The sequence below is a fragment of the Bos javanicus genome, chromosome 13 (assembly GCF_032452875.1).
Source record: "Bos javanicus breed banteng chromosome 13, ARS-OSU_banteng_1.0, whole genome shotgun sequence".
In the NCBI taxonomy this organism is placed as follows: Eukaryota; Metazoa; Chordata; class Mammalia; order Artiodactyla; family Bovidae; genus Bos; species Bos javanicus.
Window position 1 is genome coordinate 53,748,218 of NC_083880.1, and position 18,097 is coordinate 53,766,314.

At 57.3% G+C, this 18,097-nt stretch overlaps 1 protein-coding gene across 4 annotated transcripts in view; it reads right to left on the reverse strand.

The window, feature by feature from the left end:
• Positions 1–18,097, reverse strand: part of MYT1 (myelin transcription factor 1) — a 61,457-nt gene that overhangs the window by 15,368 nt on the left and 27,992 nt on the right. For 2 of the 4 annotated variants that reach the window (XM_061436780.1, XM_061436778.1), the window contains exons 5-14: positions 14,063–14,125; positions 13,094–13,341; positions 11,055–11,873; positions 9,688–9,822; positions 9,131–9,221; positions 7,990–8,103; positions 6,152–6,366; positions 4,102–4,226; positions 3,334–3,603; positions 167–321 (exon numbers count right to left, since the gene is read on the reverse strand). In XM_061436780.1, the coding sequence (XP_061292764.1) occupies positions 167–321; positions 3,334–3,603; positions 4,102–4,226; positions 6,152–6,366; positions 7,990–8,103; positions 9,131–9,221; positions 9,688–9,822; positions 11,055–11,873; positions 13,094–13,341; positions 14,063–14,125 (2,235 nt within the window). Of the gene's footprint in view, positions 1–166; positions 322–3,333; positions 3,604–4,101; positions 4,290–6,151; positions 6,367–7,989; positions 8,104–9,130; positions 9,222–9,687; positions 9,823–11,054; positions 11,874–13,093; positions 13,342–14,062; positions 14,126–18,097 lie in introns of all 4 variants that reach the window. The other 2 variants (XM_061436779.1, XM_061436777.1) reach the window with 1 other exon arrangement.

The window sequence follows — 18,097 nt, forward strand, 5'->3', positions numbered from 1 at the left end:
TAGAGGCAGCTCAGCCTCTGCCCACCAAGGTGGCCAGGGCAGGAGAATAGTCAGCGCAGGGCTGTGCAGGGGCCGGCCCGGTCATCACAGGCTCCCACTAGGGTGTTCTCCTTTCCAGACTATAGAGGTCCCCTGGGGGGTCCTGTCGTTCAAGGAGGGGACTTACGTGAGCAGCTCCTTCTTTATGTCCTTGGAGAGAAACTTCAGCTTAAAGTTGGCCAGGGTGACCTCCCCGGGGTACTTCCGCTCTTCAAAATTCTCCTCCGACACTTCCTGGTCATCTGCTTCAGAAGAAGCAAAAGAATGGGCTGCTGGCTCTGACTGCAAAAGACCAGCAGGGAGATGTTTTAACCAGCTGGCGGGGGCCGGGCGCCCAGCCTGGGGCTGAGGGAGAGGGGCCTTTCAGAACAGGGTCCACAGAGGCGTTTTCTGGAGTCTCCTGTCTTATGCATGCAGGAGTAAGACATACTCCCAAGATGCAGGAAGCAGCACCCAGAGGGGCTGGGGTGCTCCCTCACCTCAGCTGCTGTGCCTGAGCTGACCCAGGAACAAGGAGACACGGATGCCACCCAAGGCGGCTGCTCTGACACCCTGATAGCCTCTGGCCTGTGTGTCACCTCCAGCCACCCACCCTGGGTCACCTCCTGCACGCCAGAGTGCACACCGAGTGCAGCTCCTTTGGGGCCGTTACCACTGAGGGTGTGTCTGTTGACATGCTATGAGGATGAGTGGAACAATGTACAAAGTATGACAGAAATAATCACAGCGACCTTAGGGCCTTCTGGCCCTGTGGGCCCATCCGGCACAATGACCTACCTGACTGCAACCAGCACTTTAATAAGCACTTTGACCTCAAATGCAGGGTCTGGAAATGTTCAGTCGCCACCCAAGAACAGGGCACTATGAATGCGGTGGTGAACAAGGACATTCCCTCCATCCAGGGCAGGGAAGACGTCCACAAGAGTCAGGAAGGTCAGTGCCCTACAGGTCGGTCTGTCTGTAACGGACCATTAGCCCAAGTGGTGGATCACAATTCAAGTCTCAGGACTTGCTGTGTGTCCCAGGCACATTGTCCAACCTCCTGGGCACCACACTTTTAAGCTGGAAACAGTAGCAGGCCCTCCCAGGATGTCTGGGGCTGAGATGAAGAAAGGCCCGTGGCACCATGCGATGCTGTTGCTACTGTTAATACTGAACAAGGCATAGCTGTGTGGACGAAGAGCCTCAACTTGAGTCCAGCCTTCAGGAGAAAGAAGGGCCTCCCAGACTCACAGGGGCAGAGGCAGCTCCAGAGCATGAAGCACATCCCAGAGGCCCATAGACACAGGGGCCAGGGCTGTTTGGGGACATGAGGGGGCACTGCTGCCAGAGTTGGATGGGAGGTGATGCTAAAGGCTGGGGCAACATGGTCAAGGAGCCTTGGGCAGAGCTAGAAGGAGGGTCTGAACGGGGAGTCCAGACCACAGTAGACGGACTGGGAAGGCCTGATCCAGGGGGTGACCCAGTAAGACTGGGGCACCTGTGCCCAGGGCACAGGGGAGGAAAGGAAGGGCCTGGGGGTTAACTGAGGCTTCCTGCCAGGGAGTGGATGGTCGACGATGGAGCACAGCAGCAGGCTTCCGTGGCCAGGCTCCCCAGGACCTCTGAGACCCAGGTCACCTACAGATGACACAACTGTCCTGGAAAGGGGTGAGGATGCTCAGAGGGCATGGGGAGGTGGGGCGGGGCCGGGCGGGTGGCAGAGGGAAGTGGCCAGAGAGACCAGCCTGAGCTGGGGGCCAAGGAAAGGGGAAGGACCACTGGAGGGTGGAGGGGAGACGAGGCACAGGCACAGAACTGAACAAGGTGACAGCGGATGTGGGGACACAGCCTGGTGACCCCAACAGGAACAGAAGGGCCCCACCGGGCCTCAGACTTGGCCCCACTCGCAGAGAGAAGCCCTCCTGCCAGCCCCCGCTGACCCTCAGCCAGCCTCCCTACCCCAGGGGCTCACTCTGAGAGAAGTATCCCTCTTCTGAGCCCTGACATTGAGTTGCTGCCATGTGACTGAGCCAGATGACCCAGACCTGGACCAGGCGGCTCCTCTATAAAGTAGGGGTGCCTGTGAGGCCGGTAGACGGAGGAACCTGGCCACCCCTGAAGGTGAAACTGTAGAGGGGGTGGGTTCTCACAGTAGAATCCTCACCACCACTGCTCCTCCTCCTCAGGGATCTGCCCCCAGCCCCGCCTGCCAAGGGGCTGGCTCCACCACACACCGCCCTGCTCCCCACCGGGCTGGCCCTGCCCTCCTCCAGGCTGGCCCTGCCCAGACACAACCATTCCAGAGGCTTCCTGGTTCTGCTTCAGTGTCCCTAGTGGTAAAGAACTCCCTGCCAATGCAGGAGACGCAAAAGACTCGGGTTCAATCCCTGGGTCAGGAAGATCCCCCAGAGAATAGTACTGGCAACCCACTCGAGTATTCTTGCCTGGAGAATCCCATGGACAGAGGAGCCTGGAGGGCTACAGTCAACGGGCTCACAAAGAATCAGACACGACTTAGCACACACGCAGGGACCTGGCCCCCTTGCCCTCCTGGAAGTGGGGCTGGCAGACAGGGGAGGGCTGGGAGGGACCCCTCAGGCCTGTCCACACTATGCAGAGCCCTCCTGGAGTTGCACCCTCAGAGCGGAGTCCTGCTTCCTGGAAGCCCCCAGTCAGCCCCACCCCGAGTGGGTGGAGTCACCAGGAAGGGACTGTTCCACCAGCCCCCAGGCTGTGGATGGGTCAACACCGAGGCCCGGCTTGCCGCTCCTTAGCAGTCAGTACTGCTCTGGGTCTCAGACCACTGGCTGCCAGAGGCCAGGCGTTTTCTCCTGCCTCTGTCCAGGGAACCAGGGGCCTGCAGTGTCCTGGGGATGGTGAGGAGAGGCTGCCACGAGAGTTCAGGGTGTCCCTCATCTGGACAGCAGGCTGGTGGGAGGCCCACGAAACCAAGGAATTTGAGGCCATTCCTGAAATCATCCCCCGAACCGCCCCTGTCCTCTCCACACTCTTGGAGAGCCACACTGCTGCTGACCACTAATTCTCCAGAGGTGAGAAGACCACCTCCCTCTTGGAGGGGACAAGGCCACAAACTGAGCCAATGGTGAAAACACCTCCAGGAAGGTGGACTTAGCTGCCCGGAGCAGGCAGAACCCTATGTGGAAAGGGGTAGGACCCACAGAGCCTCTGCCTGGAGATTCCAGCCTGTTTATGCCAACCCTTGGGTAAGGCAAGCTGACCGCCAGCACCTGCTCAACCCCTTCTCCTCCAACCATCCAACAGCTCTGGACCTCCCACCTGGACAGCACCCACCTCCTCAGGCTCCTCCTCTCGTGGGCGGCTGGGCTTGGTGTAGTCCAGAGGCCGGTCCCACTCATCCTGGCGGGAGGCGTGGCTAGACGGGGGTGAGGTCAGGGAGCTGCTGGGGGCGCTGGTACTGCTCTGGCGCTGGCAGGCGTCAGGTGACTTCACGCCAGGGCTGCTGCTGCTGCTGCTCCCGCTGGGGAAAGTGTTCTCCCGCCTGCGGTGCTTGTGCATGCTCAAGTCCAGGGTTCCGTTCTCATCCACCTCAATGTCCGCGGCCTGCATTGCAAAGGTGACATCTAGATTAGACACCATCCCTTCCCACATGTGCCTTATTTTCCCTCCAAAGGGAACAGGGCCAAAAAGAAGAGAAGAGCCTCTGAGAAGAAAGTATCCTGAAGCTGACTGAGTGGACTCACTCTACCCACTGCCTCGAGGCCTCCAGCCCATAAAACCAGCCCCTGCACATGGCCACCTGTGTGGGCACAGGAACACGTGGAAACTAGTGGAAGCCCGCATCCCGGTAGATGCGGGAACAGGTGTGTACAGCCACTTGGCGCCCTTAGGCACAGCGCGTGGTGCTCAGGGAGGTGGACCCATCCAATGTCTTTGGCCAGCAGGGTCAGTGGTCAGGAGGGAGAAAAGGAAAGAGTGGTACTCCCCTTATAGAAGCTGGGTTTGCTGAGCCTGCTTTGTGCAGGCTGCATATAGTCCTGACTGCAAACCCCACCCGCCTTCTCTGCCTCAGAAGGAGCTCTCAGCAGGGGCCTTGCCCACCTTGCTGGGCAGGTCCTGTGGCTTCGTGCTGAGGTTCTCAGGCATCTCCCAGCAGCGCGTGGAGAGGTTCAGGATGGCAGTGGCGGCCATGTGCGCGGCCTCTGCATCGTGGGCGTAGTCGAAGCCTGCAGAAGAGGATGAGGTGCAGGGGCTGGGCCTGGGGGGAGAGGCCTTTGGGAAAGGTTTGGCTGCAAAAAGGGAACAACAGCAGGCTGATATACAACGTGGACGGGAGGCGGCCACAAAGACACACAGGGGAGCTTTAGGTGGCTGGGGGCTTTGAGCACAGCTATGTGGAGGTGGGCCCAGGGCTGGGTCACCCACCCACTGCCATGAGCTTGCATACCCCAATCTGCCCCCATCCTTGTCGGGTACTGAGAAGGCCACTTCTGTCTTGACCATAACTTGGGCAGAAAGGGCAAAGACAGGCTAGCATCCTTGATATTGCAAACAAAACAAGTTATCTATTGGTGAATGCTTATTGAGAGACTAAAGTCTGTAAATAGGAAGAGTGTCTACAGTGTCATTTAAGTAGGCAAATTTTGTCACAATATCTCAAAAGGATGATTTTGGTGTCACCTCCTCAACAGCCACAGCTTTAGTAAATAACATTGTTGCTCAAATATAATGATGCCAAGAGTTGACTCACTGGAAAAGACCCTCATGCTGGGAAAGACTGAAGGCAAAAGGAGAAGGGGGCAGCAGAGGATAAGATTTAGATAGGATCACCGACTCAACGGACATGAATCTGAACAAACTTGGGAATTAGTGGAGGACAGAGGAGCCTGGCATGCTGCAGTCCATGGGATTGCAAAGAGTTGGACAGGCCTTAGCTACTGAACAACAACAGAACATGAAACATGAAGGCATAAAATGTCATCTTTTCTAATAACTGTGCCGTAACCATAAGATCACTCTCAGGTATGATTTCTGAGTAATCACGATATCACCAGCAAATTTCCAGTGCCCCAGTATAAGTGGGTGCCTTGCATGAAGCCCTCTCCTAACAAGTTGGAGAGATACCTGCACTCCAGCTGGCCATTGTATTGATCAGTGTTTCTAGTATGAACTCATAGGAAACTCATCATTGCTAGTTTTGGCATCTGAACATCCATCATGAGCTGCCGGTTCCAACCTTATGTACACCGGGGCAGTTTTCCATTTTGTAGGTATTACGCAAGTTAATTGGCTTGCAACTCACAAATTAGTGTAATAAGCGACCAAAAAAAGACAGGGGACTTCCTTGGTGGTCCAGTGGTTGAGAGTCTAGTGCCAGTGCAGGAGATATGGGTTTGATCCCTAGTCTGGGGGATCAAAGATTCCCCATGCTGAGGAGCAGCTAAGCTGGTGTGCCACAGCTACTGAGCACATGCTCTAAGCTGCAACTACGGAAACCCGCACACCTAGAGCCTGTGCTCTGCAACAAAAGCCACCAAGTGAGAAGCCCGTGCACTGCAACAGAGTAGCCCCCGCTCGCCACAACTAGAGAAAGCCTGCATAGCAACAAAGGCCCAGTGAAACCCAAGTATAGGAATAGTTTTTTAGAAAGACAGGAGAGCTTGTTCTCAAAGGTTTGTAGGAATGAATTTTGTTAGTGCAAGCACCCAGAAATTTTGTTGCTAATATTACAAATGGCACACTGTATCCAGCAAGATGGTCCCTGTCTGAGCATCTTTTGGGTATCCAGGCTCAGCACAGTGGCTCTCCCTAGACCTCCACCCTTGAGCTGGAATAAACTGCCTGGGAAAGGACAGCCAGGGGAGGGCACAACCACAGGGTAAACCATGTCAGCGATGTTGGGCTTAACTCTTTGGACATGCACACCATAACACACTTGTTTTTGTTTCAACGTGTAGTGAGGAGACACATCCAGTTTGATGCTGAACGTGAAGGCCACAACGTGGGTGAGACCCAGACTCTGAGAAAGTCACCACGGTAGACTGGGACAGCTGGGGCCCCAGATGGAGAGTCCCTACATGCTCCTGGGGAAGGGTTCCTCCTCCTCTGCCCCTCAGACCCTACACCTCCCAGAGCAGTTTCCCCAACTTACATTTAAAGGCTTTCGGTGAGGTTTCGCTGGTCTGAATCTTTGGGGCAAGCATGCGCTTACCAAAAACCTGAGCATCAAAACTTGCGTAGTCAAAGGTGACCTTGGAGAACTTCTCCAGCTCCTTGGCCAGGTTGGCCCTGGGTGTGGTGGGGGCCACGCTGGGCCGGTAGCTTCCATATGGAGGGACCTCAAGCTGCTTCACGAAGCACATGGGCCTGGGGTGCAGGATGGAGATGAGAAGCATGAAGACAGGACACAAGGACCCTGTGCTATTCAACCCAGCACCCTCTGCCATAGCCTAGCCCAGCCATCCCTCAGAGGCCAGTGTGGACTGAGACCCAGGCAGGCCCTCCCCTGCCCGCCACTACAGGTTGCCTGCGGGATGTGCAGGAAGAACTGCCATGGGGAAGAAGCACTAGGAGACTTGAAGTAACAGCACATATCCCCCTTGCAGACAGCATCAGCCAGAGGAGGGGAAAAGGAGAGCTGGTTTCTGAGCCCTTGGCTGGGAGCCCCAGAGGAGCATCTTTAGGGTCGTGGGCAGTCAAAGTGGAATTCTGGTGGTGGAATAACTTGTTAATACAATTCCCCAGACAGGAGGGAGCTGGAGCACCTGGAGGGGATATGGGGGTGTTTCTGAGAATCAGCCTCAGGGCACAGGGGCTCCACTTTTTGAAGGGAGTGGCCTAGCCCTTCCCTGTCCTCTGCTTAAAGTTGCTTAAGATGCCCCTGGAAGGGCTGCTGCCCAGTTAAGGACAGGCATGAAAGCACTGCTGCAAGCATTCAGTCACTGTTACTGGAGCTCTGGAAGAGCTCAGATTTTTAAATGTACAAGAGATGGTGTGGAGACACCAGCCTCCACAGCCCAGGGGCTGGGGCAGGAGCGAGACCAGCAGAAAAGAAAGGCCATGGGGTCTGTACCATTCCAGTGAGGGGCTCAGAGAGAAGGAAAGCAGAGGAGGCGTCTAGAGCCAAGCAGTGACTTCACTCTGGAAAGGGTGGAATTAAGAAGGACCAATGGAGAGGCCCCGAGGTGCCCGGCACTGTAAGAATTTGAACATGACCGGAAAAGAGGAGCCTGTTGCCAAGAAGACCCTGGAACCACGATAAGGCCAGCTCTGAAGGGCCTTGGGAAAGTGAGGCCACCAGAGCACGAGCAGGCTCTCCTCCTCCACTCTGGACTGGCCAATGCAGCTGAGAAGTTGCTGGCAAGCTCTCAGCTACCCTCAAGGGAAGATGAGGCCTAAACTTAATGGCTGCGCCTTACAGGGCCTTCCTGGGACAAAAGCCCCTCTGGTCCTCATTTCTCATTTGTAGGAAAAAGGCTGTAAGCCCCCTCAACCTTCCAGGTTCCAAAGAGCAAGTCAGTCAGTTAAGAGGACAACAGAGTCACAACAGGGCTTCTAGTTCCTCTGGAAGAGACAGAGGGAACAATCCGACACATATCTGAGTCACTCTGCAGAAACTAAGACACTTGCCCAGTGGTGACAACATGCCGACCACAACCCTGTGGACCCCAGACTGTTGGAATCGTAAGGTTGAGATTCTTGAAACATCACCTACCACCTCACCGTCAGCCGATCAGAAGAAGGTCCACAAACTATTATGCATCTCGAACCCTCTTCCCTCACACTGTCTGTAAAGACCTCACCAGAAAGCCAATGGGAAGTTGAATGTTCTGAGCACCAGCCACCCATTCTCCTTCCATGGCTTTTGTAATAAACTTTCCTCTGCTCCAAACTCCAACCCAGTTTTGGTTTGTTCGGCCTCACTATGTGTCGGGTAGACGAACCTGGGTCCAAGAACACCCCTCCGGGTCTGTGGCTCATGTCACTCACCTGAGGATCCGATCCGAATTGGAGCTATTCTTGGAAGGCTCTCCCGGCTGTGGCTGTTGCTTCTCATGAGATTTGGCTAATTTTTCGGCAGCAGCAATGGGACACCCAGACAAACTAGAGACAGGATAGGAGGACAGCTGAGCCCTTCCCCAGGCCCCGCCCATCTAAGCCAGGAGCCAGACACCAGCAGGCGCCCAGGGAAGGCTGTCGTTCCTATAGAGGGGGCTTTTCCCCAGCTCTGTCCTCAGCCCTCAAAGCACCTGCTGCTCACTCAATTTCTGTTTTTGGAAATTCTAAGCCAAGACACACAGAGACAATGCATCCTAAAGTTCTTCAAGGCTCTAGACAAAGGCCTCTCCTCTGGATGGATCTGGGGGATGGGCCTGCCTCTCACCCTGCTCCTCTTGCCTCACCATCAACCAGAGCTGCTAAAATTCTGTCACCCACAGGCCATGAACTGGGTGCTGACCCTGGAGGACACGGACCACCAGGGTCACAGCAGAAGGGCACAGGTCCTTCCCAGGAAAGCACCTAATCCAAGACACCATGGATACGGCTTCGACTGTTCGAACTAAGAAGCTGATCGACCAGAGGAGGTGACATCATCACAGCAGTGCTGGGGAGTTCAGCCTCTTCTCAGTGATTGGACCTCAAAGACTCTGGCCGTCCTTTCAGCTGAGCGTCACTCACTGGAGCAAAGGCACCTACTGCCACAGCCACAGCTGCCCAGGGCTCGGGGAAGCAGTGGCCAGAAGACGGCAGACAACGGAAGCACCAGGGTCTCAGCACCCCACTGAGCAACCAGGCTTAGGCCCGGATGCTGAGGCTGTGCCCTAAGCAAGAGCTAGTGTCCAGAGGCTTCCCGAATCTCCACAGGGCAGGGTCCCCACCCGGCTCTACCCCAGGCTGCAGGCACCCATTCCTCCAGGCGCACTCTGGTCTCTCAGGATCCCCTCAGAGTGGCACCAGTGACCACCCCTCCAGGTGCTGCTCTGCGCCCACCAAAGGTCTGTCCTGACCTTGCACTCACCCCAAAGAGCAGCACACAGAGGGACAGGGCAAGCCTGAGACATGTGCCAGGTTGGGGCACCCACAGCATGCCCCCGCCACCGCCCTCACCACGTCCAGTCCAGCCCCATACCTTCTGTGCGTGTTACGATTGCTGTTCACGTGGCCCTGGCCTGTGCAGCCAGGAGTGGGGCACTTGAGCACGTTCTCGTGCATGGCCAGGACTGCAAGACAATCAGGGGGAGCCAGTGAGCACCTCCCTCCATGGAGCATCCAGGAGCCCCAGGCTCAGCTCAGTCAGAGAACCCCTCCCACGGTGGCCCTGGCTCTCTAGGGCAGAAACCAGTTCAGCCTTACAATGTCCCTCCTCTCAACTTACTGCCCCTCACACAGCAGTAAGAACAGCCTTTTTCCTTCTGAGCCCCCAGCACATAGAAAATGGTCCCTCCCCAGCTCCAGAGCCCAGCCTCCCCTCCTGCGTGCCCGTGTCCATGGCCAGCTTCCTGGGACCCTGACCCAGGCTGCCATCTCCAGGTGAATCACTGGACCCTCCACGTCCCCATGCTTGTAGGGCTCAAGTATGGGCTTCAGGACATGCCGGTTCAGAGGGACAGGGCTCTGTGTGGCCATTCCCCAAAGTGGGCACCATCCAAACACCAGAGGCAGCCTGAGCCATGCAGAGCTACTCACTCTCCGGGGGGATCCTGTCCTTGTGGGGACAGCCAGACAGGCTGCGGTGGTGTGGGTACAGCCCAGTGACATGGCCGGTGCCATCACAGCCTGGTGTCGGACACTTGATCTCACGTTTTTCAGTTCTTGAGGGATCTAAACACACAGGGCCTCTGGGTCAGAGGGCAGCCAGGAAGCTGGGGGGTAGTGGTGAGCAGGGAGGGGGTAGTGCAGCTCACAAGCCTTCACTCTGGCTATCCAGAGAGGAGGATGACCAGACCACCCAAGAGCCCTAAAGTCACCAGGGCTGGACAGCAAGGGGATACTAGAGGGACTGTCCAGGGTGTCTAAGTGGAAAAGCCCATAGAGGGCGAAAACCCACAAACAGTGGGACTGCAGCCCTTTGAGAAAGACCACCTGGATGGCAGCTGGTGCCCTCTGCCCTGTCCTGCTAATGTCCTGCGCAGCCCCAGGCCTCCACAGAGAAGTGAAGCTGTGCAGCAACACCCCTGCCAGGACTCGTCCTTCATGTTGACACAAAAGGGGGAGACATAAGCTAAGTAACTCACCCAAAATGAAGTTGCTCAGTAGTGTCCAACTTTTTTGAGACCTCATGGACTGTAGCCCGCGAGGCTCCTCTGTCCATGGAATTTTCCAGGCAAGAATACTGGAGTGGGTTGCCATTTCCTTCTCCAGAGGATCTTCCCAACCCGGTAATCAAACCCAGGTCTCCCACATTGCAGGCAGACTCTTTAAGGTCTGAGCTACCAGGGAATCAAAGCAACTAATAAAGGCTTAGGAAGAAACTTAACCCCAAATCTCAGCTACTGACCTCATTAAGCCTTTACAGGCCAGAGAGGTCACTGTAAGTCTGGGGCAGAAGGGAAGACCTCTCAGGACACACATGGTCCCCAGGGCATAGCCAGTGACCCAGGGAAACTTCCAATGCAGCTATCATCCCCTTTGGTAGAACACAGAAATCACAGACCATGCTCAGAATGCCCACCCCCAGGGAGGGCAGGGCCCCTGGGGGCTCTGCCTGATTCAAATGGGAGGAGGTTGTCCTTTGACCCCCAGGCAGGCAGAGGCACCCTAAGGGGCTCATAAGCCTCTCCCAGGCACCGCCCTCCTGAGTTCGCTGCCACTGGCCTCTAGGGCTCTAGCACTGGCCTCTAGCCCCTCTAGGGCTCGTGGGCACCTGTGTCTCAGCATCAGGATCCCTGAGGACCAGTGCCAATGCCCTTATGGTGCTCCCAGCCCTGCCTCTGCCTCACCGACCACAGTCCGTGTCTGTCTGACCAACACCCCCCACCTCCCATGACCCCCCAGCCAGTGAAATCCTCAGGGCATGTCCACAGGTCCCGGGCATCCCTGGGAGCCCAGCCTACCTTTGCTGCAGTAGCTCTTCCGGGCAGCGTCCAGGGGCCTCGCTGCCTTCCCCGGCTCGCCCGGGCCCAGTGGGCCTTGCTCGGCAGGTGGGCATCCCGGCTCACAGACAGCCCGCACCTGCTCGGCCTTCAGGGCAATGGCCTGCTCCAGGAGGCCCAGGTTGCCACGGGTCATCATGTCGTACATCTCCGACTCGTCTGTGACCGCAGACTTCTGGGAGCGCGAGTCCTCGTCTTTGCCGTCGTCGGACCGCACCTCCACTAGGACGGAGTACCCAGGCTTGGGGCTGGGAGGCACCGGGCCCCGGGGTTGAGGGCTCTTTGGGACAGGGACGTGGGGGGCATCCTCCTGGCAGATTACATCAGGAGGGGCCTCCTCCTCGTCTTCCTCGTCCTCCTCGTCATCTTCCTCCTCATCATCATCTTCCTCCTCCTCCTCCTCCTCCTCCTCTTCCTCCTCGTTGCCCAGGATCACTTTCTGCTTACTGGATGCCTCACTGGCCACACTCTCCAGAGACTGGGGACCCGGCTCCTGGGAGCGCTCACTGGTGACTTCAATCACCTCCTCCACGTCCTCCGGCTGGATGAAGTCCTCCTTCTCCCCCTCGTCACTGGTGGCTTCCTCCTCAGCCTCCTGAACTAGGCCTGGCGTGACCACCTGGCCTGAGTCTCCACCAACCAGGGTCTCTTCAGCGATTTGGCCCAAATTTAGGAGAGAAGTTGCAATGATTTCCTGATAGCTGCTGTAGCTGCCCTTGGAGGAGCCCGAGGGGCTGCTGATGGGATTGGATGCAAAATGTGCCTTTACTGGGCTCCTTCCTACACAAAATCAGAAACCATATGGTAGGCACATGGGAACGGGGGTGGGGGGGGTGGCTAAGAGTCACCTGGAGTGTGTCTCCAGGCCACTGGCTCCAGTTCCTTCACCCCACTCCGCCACAGCCAGAGGACACCAGATCCCAGAAACAGGATCGATGTAGCCGTTTTTGTCTGCTTGGAGAAACCACTGCTGTACTTTTGAAACTAAGATTTACAATGATAGTTTTGATTAACAGCCCTCCCTGTTATGTGCACTTTTTAAAATCAGGCAAATCTGTGTTTGATAAAATGGAGCCTACAGAATGCATAAGATCTTTTAACACTGTTTCATAATTGAGAAGCAGTAAAAGCTGTTTTTAAAGGTTAAGTCATTTCATCGCCATGGCTGAGATGCAGTGGGTGCTCACCACACCCGGGCCCCCTGGGTGATGGATAAGGACCCCAGAATGTGAGAGCCAGCCCGCCTGCTCCCCCTTCAGGAGGGCTGAGCCAGAGCACAGAGCTCCCTCCTGTGTAAGGAAGCTAGGAGGCCAGGTCCCTGACCCGGCACCTTCTCGGGCACAGCCAGATCCCCAGCATGGAGGTGGGTTGCAAGAACTCTCCCTACAGTGGCTCTAAAGTGAAGTAAGAATCCACCTCAGATCCCAAAAGGGGAGAACACCAGAAACATGGATGTATTGGAGGGGAGGGTTTGGGCCTCCGGCCTCTGCCACACCCTCAGGACCCCACAAGTCTGCCAGGGTCTCAGAACACAGACATGCCCCACCTTCACACTAGTGATTCCCAAGAACTGGGGGCCATACAGGGAAGAAGGTGACAGCAAGGAGACCCCTCAGTTCTCACTGCCCAGCCCAGCTTCCCTGGACACCCCCACCACCTCCCTTAATGCCAAGCAGACCCCTGCCCCCCAACCAGGTGGCTCTTCTGAGGCCAAGTGGGGCGGGTCTGTCCAAGACCACCCCATACAGACCCACAGCCACATCCATCTGTCCATCCTTCTGTCACACACGCAGCAGACACACATCCAAATGCACAGTGTTCACACACAGACCCTGAGCCCCCAGAGCCGGCCCCTCCCCAGGAAGTCCCAAATGTTGGACAAGAGGCACTTGTTCTCAGCAGGGCTTCCTGGCTCGCGGGAGCCCTGCCCGCCCACAGGCTGCGATTCTCCGGGGCCACACTAAGCGCCTTTATTCAGGGGAGACAGAGCAACAAAGCACCTTCAGCTGGCTCAGGGCGATGAATCTCCTCCTGTCCCGACGCCTCGGCCTCGTCCTCCTCCACAGTTCCTTCCGATTCATCGGAAACAGAGGCGTCCTTCACCTCAGTGTCCTCGCTGCCGTCGCTGTCCACGCCGTAGCCCTCGTCCAGAGCCAGCTTCAGCGGGGGTGCCTTCCGCTTGGACCCCAGGTGCTCGGCCTCGGGGCCCTCTAGCTTCCTCTTCTTGGCCAGAGGGCAGCTCTGCAAACTGGGAGGGAGGAGGCCAGGCCCCCCCTTCAGCATCTCCCGGTCCCCCGACCCTTCACCCTCTGCGGCACTTCCCCTATCCTGAGAAGTTCTCTTTGCCTCTCATCACCTCCCTCCACCAAAATCCAAAAGCGATACTGGCATATCGATGTGTTCGAAATTTTACAGTAAGTGTCCACATTAAAAAGCACCAGATTGTGTTTTAAATTTCACTTCCTGCTTGTCTGGGGACCCCTAACCTCGGGGGGCCCTGTCCACGCCAGAGTCACCCGCTCTGGGATGGCTGGGGATGGGGGCCGGCCCAGGCTACTCTGCCCCGTGCCCACCGCCCCCAGGAGCACCCAGACCTTCCTTTCCCACCTCCAGACCCTTCCCACCCTCATCCACCCCCTGAACTGGGCACCACAATCAGAGGCCCCTGAGGTCCAGTGGGACCCTGGGACCCCAGGAGGACAGCAGTGAAAACGGTCACCCCACCATGTGCTGGCTCTGTTCTGGGTTTGCCCACAAGGCCTCCTCTGGCCTCAGAGCAGCCCCACTGGGGAGACACCCAGAAAGGCTCGGGGTTGCACAAGAGACCACCGGAGCTCATCAGTCCAGAGCAGAGGGGGACAGTTCTAGACCCCTACAGTTCTAGAGGGTCGCAGAGCAGGAGAGGAGCTCCACCCTCCACAGCCAAACCTCTTTCCCAGGAACCCGTTGAGGGCCCGCCAGCTCCTCACCTTCGGTGCCTGGAGTACTTGCCACGGATATGCCCCGAGCCTGTGCATCCGGGGGTGGGACAACTGGGAGGAGACAAGCAGGAGCAGTCACCTGGGGGCGGCCCCGTGTGGCATGGGGACAGGGTCAGAATCTCAGGGCCCACCCCAGACCATCCCCCCGGGGAGTAGAAGATTGTCTCCAAAACAGTTCATCTTAGGACGGCTGCTTGCAGTTCGCAAAAAATTAATGAAATAACTCACCCCATTTAAATAAATGAATGGCTCATTACAGTTTCATGAGTGTGTTTAATTAAAGCTCTGTGTGTATGAGATCAAGGCAGGATTCCTTTGTCCACGATGAGTCTCCCCACTGCAGGCAAGCCGCCACCAGGTTTTTAGGGGGCTGGGGAACAGGGCCCTCGAGGTGCTCCTGGAACCAGCACCCGAGTCGGGCAAAGCACAAACATGGGATTCTCAGTGGCCTTCACGAGGCTGTGAGGCCTGGCCAAGGCTGCCCTGGGCTGGCTCACTGAGGCGGCACCCACAGACAGAACAACTCCACAACATGCAGCCTTGACCTAAGTCACAGGATCCCGATGGAGGTAGGCGTGGTGTGGTGGCAAAGACCCCACTCCAGAGCCTGAAGCCTGCTGCAAGGGAGGTGAAACCATGAGGGCGAATGACCCAGGAGCTGCCATGAGACCTCAGGGGCGGGGGGCTGGGAGGATGAGGCCTGGCCTCTAGCAGCTCACACCCCGGGGACAGAGGCAAGAGCCCAGGAGTCCTGCTCCTTCCACAACTTCTGTCTATCCACCAACCAGACTCTGGGAACCGCTCATCAGGGCTCGGCCCACCGCACCCATTTCCCTGCGAGTCAGCTCCCCAGGACTGCGAGGCACTCAAGGCCAGTGTCCTGTGGGCTTGGGGGTATGTGCAAGGAACCAGGATAGCAAGGAGCTGACATCACCCTTGTTGTGGAGCAGCAGATGGATGCTGGTGAGATGGAGAGGCCGTGGTGGGAGGAGGGGGAACCCGAGCTCCTCCTGGGAAGGGTCACTCCAAGGTGCCCCCCATCCAAGGATGGACAAACTTGTCATCACCAGGTCTGAGCCCCCACCTCCGATCAGGCTCTCCCGGAGCCAAGGAAGGAAAGTTCTGTGGCCAATGACACCTGTAGGCTCCTGGGGCCCAGAAGAGTACACCACTGTGGCCTCTGTCCAGACACACTGACTGATCACCCACTTGACTACAGAGGACTATGGGGCCCCACCAGCTGGCAGGCCACCCTGATTGATGGACCAGCGAGAAACAGAACTGTCTGTTCAAGCAGAGCCCTGTCCCCCAGCTCATCGGCAGCCTTTGGGAGAGCCAGGGTCTCTGCAGGGGACGCACCCTGCAGCCCCCCATGATGGCGCCACTGAGGCTGATCTCCTGGCATTTAAAAGGAGAGATGAAAGGAGACAGGGTGGAGAGGAAGAGGAAAGGGGAGGGGGGAGGGGAGCATGCAGACTTTACTGTGATTTCCTTTCCAGACCCGGAGGACTTCTGCCGCCCACGGCCTCTCATTCTGAAATCCATGCCCCACACTTGCTGCCACTTTCTCAAGTACTAGCGTTAAGACTCCACAAAAGCTCCTTGTTATTGGGGATTTGAAGCTGAGGTCCCAATTAGTCGATTAATCAGAGTTAATCAGGCAATTAGGTGCCAGCTGCTGTGGTACTGGCACTACCCCCAAACACATCACCTGCTCAAAGCCACACCTCCGCCCCCCAGTTCAGAGGCGCCTGGCTTCCAGCCCTGAGGGCCAGCTCCTCCTAGGGCAGCAGGCCAGGCGTGCGCCCACATGTGCTGAGCTGCCAAGGGGCACTCTGGGAGAGGAAGCGGAAGAAACCGCTCCCTACGTGGCAGCCAAGACAGCACCCGTGGAAAGTGACGTGAGGCCAGTCAGGGCCCCAGGGTGCAGTGTCAGCAGGCCACCTGTGAGCACCCTGTGCTTGTAGGGTCCCTCCATGTGCTTGGGGCCAGAGGGCGGGGTGAAGCACCAGCTCTGGTCCAGGCCTCTGGAGCTTAGCCCCCCAGCATGGGGCATCCTGCTGAGCCCTCCCCTGACTTCCCAACTGGCTCCAGGTGTGGCAGAGGCGCTCCCGGAGGGCCTGCCCTCAGTTAGCACTGAGTGGGGTCGGGCAACGGCCCAGGGGGCTCTGAACATAAACAGTAGGTCTCAGGCCAAGGCAGAGGAGCCCATCCCATCAGAAGCCCTGTAAGGGACTGGATTCCCTCCGGCCCCTGGAGGCAGGTAGAGGGCTCCCTACTCCTCTCTGTCCCCTTAGTGGGAGCTGGCTGGTGGCTCAAGGAGAAGGCCCTCCGGTGAGGACAGGCAGGCTGGGAACCAGGGTGCAGGCAAGACAGATAGGCATCTCTCATGGAAGAGGGAGACGCCCCAAGGGTGCTCCGAGAGGGGCCCGCCCACTTCCTTCCCTCCTGTCCTGCCTCCTGCAGCTGTGGGACAGCAGATGAGTCCATGGAGACAAGGGACAGGGTCTACTCGTGTTCCACTGGCACAAAGGGAAAGGCCAACAGACCTCTCATCTTCTCTCAGGGACTCGCCTCAAATCAGAGCAAGAACTGACGGGCTACGGGTGGGAGGGGGCAGCTGAGAGTCCTGCTCAGTCCTGGCTTGTGTCCTAGCAACCACAATGCGAGAGCAAGCTGCTCCCAGGGTCTCTGCTTGAGCAGAGGAGGGGGCCACTGTGGTGGGGGAGGGAGCCCCACAGGTTCTGGCTCCACAGGTTCAAGTCCCTTGTCCACAAAGTGAGTCCCATGGGGACAGCTTCCCCATGACCCATCCTCCCATCAGGTGATTCCGAAAGCATTCCTTTGCCGTCCCAGGGCCAAGTCTGCTCCACGGGTCATTCTCCCTGTGCCAGCATCCACCACGAAGGCCCCACCACAAAGGCTCCGCCAGAATGGGGGCTCAACTGCTTGTCCCACCACAGAGCCTGGTGTGCCCAGAGGAGGAGTCCAGCTTGCAGGACCTGTCCCTGCCCACGGGCTGAACACACAATCTCAGTGCATTGCTCAGGCCTGAGAGGCAAGTTCCAGGTGGACCACATATGGCTCCTTAGCACAGAGGAGCCATTTTCCTCTGAGCATCAATTCTTCGAAACAGGAAGGATTGCTGAGAACATTTGTCGCTAGAACATTTCTCCCCAGTTTCCCCATCAGATTGCATACGGGTCTCACCCTTACCAAGTAAACAGGGTGAGACCACGAGATCAACAAAAGTGGACAAAACCTGGATGGTCACACAATCCCTTATGCTGGTTGTGTACAGATTTCAAAACAAATCTATTTGGGGGTCACTTTGGCTTCAAAGTGTCAAGAGAAACCTAGCCCTTTGGTTTGCCTTTCCAACTTCCTCCCTTACTGTATCTGTTGCCAAAAGTAACACTGTTACTGAAGCTCAAGTCCCGTGTATAGCCTCCTCCCCCTTGCTGTCCCCAGGAGGTCCTCAGGTGAACATCACATGGCCCCAGGGGAGCAGCGCGTCCTCCGGGAGACCTGCTCTCCAGCCTGTGCTGCTCCGAGCAGCACAGGCCCCAACCCTCCAGGCAGCTCCCAGGGGCCTGGCTTGGCTTCTGTCCCCACCCACCCCACCCTCCAGCCGTGCAACCACAACCAGTCTTTGTGTAGGAGGGTGTGTGATTCAACTCTTCCGACTGCATGAGCTGTTATACTCTGAGCCTCAGTTTCTCCACTTCACACGTGGGGCCACACCACCCCCAGCCGGTGCTTCCATGAGAGTCCCTGAGCTCAGACGGCACGGTGCAGCCACTGCAGCACCTGCCACCCGTGGGGCTCTGAGCACCCCTCCCAGGCCCTCTGCCCTCCCGCCTCCATGTTCCAGCCTCAGAGGCTAGAGACACGCTGGCATGTTTGGGGTCCTCATATTCCTGACTGGCAAAGGCCAACCACTTGACTACTGCCTGGTTAAGAATAAGGTGGGCCAGCCCCAGCTGTGCTCACTGTCCAGTGAGAGACTTCACCTCTGAGAAT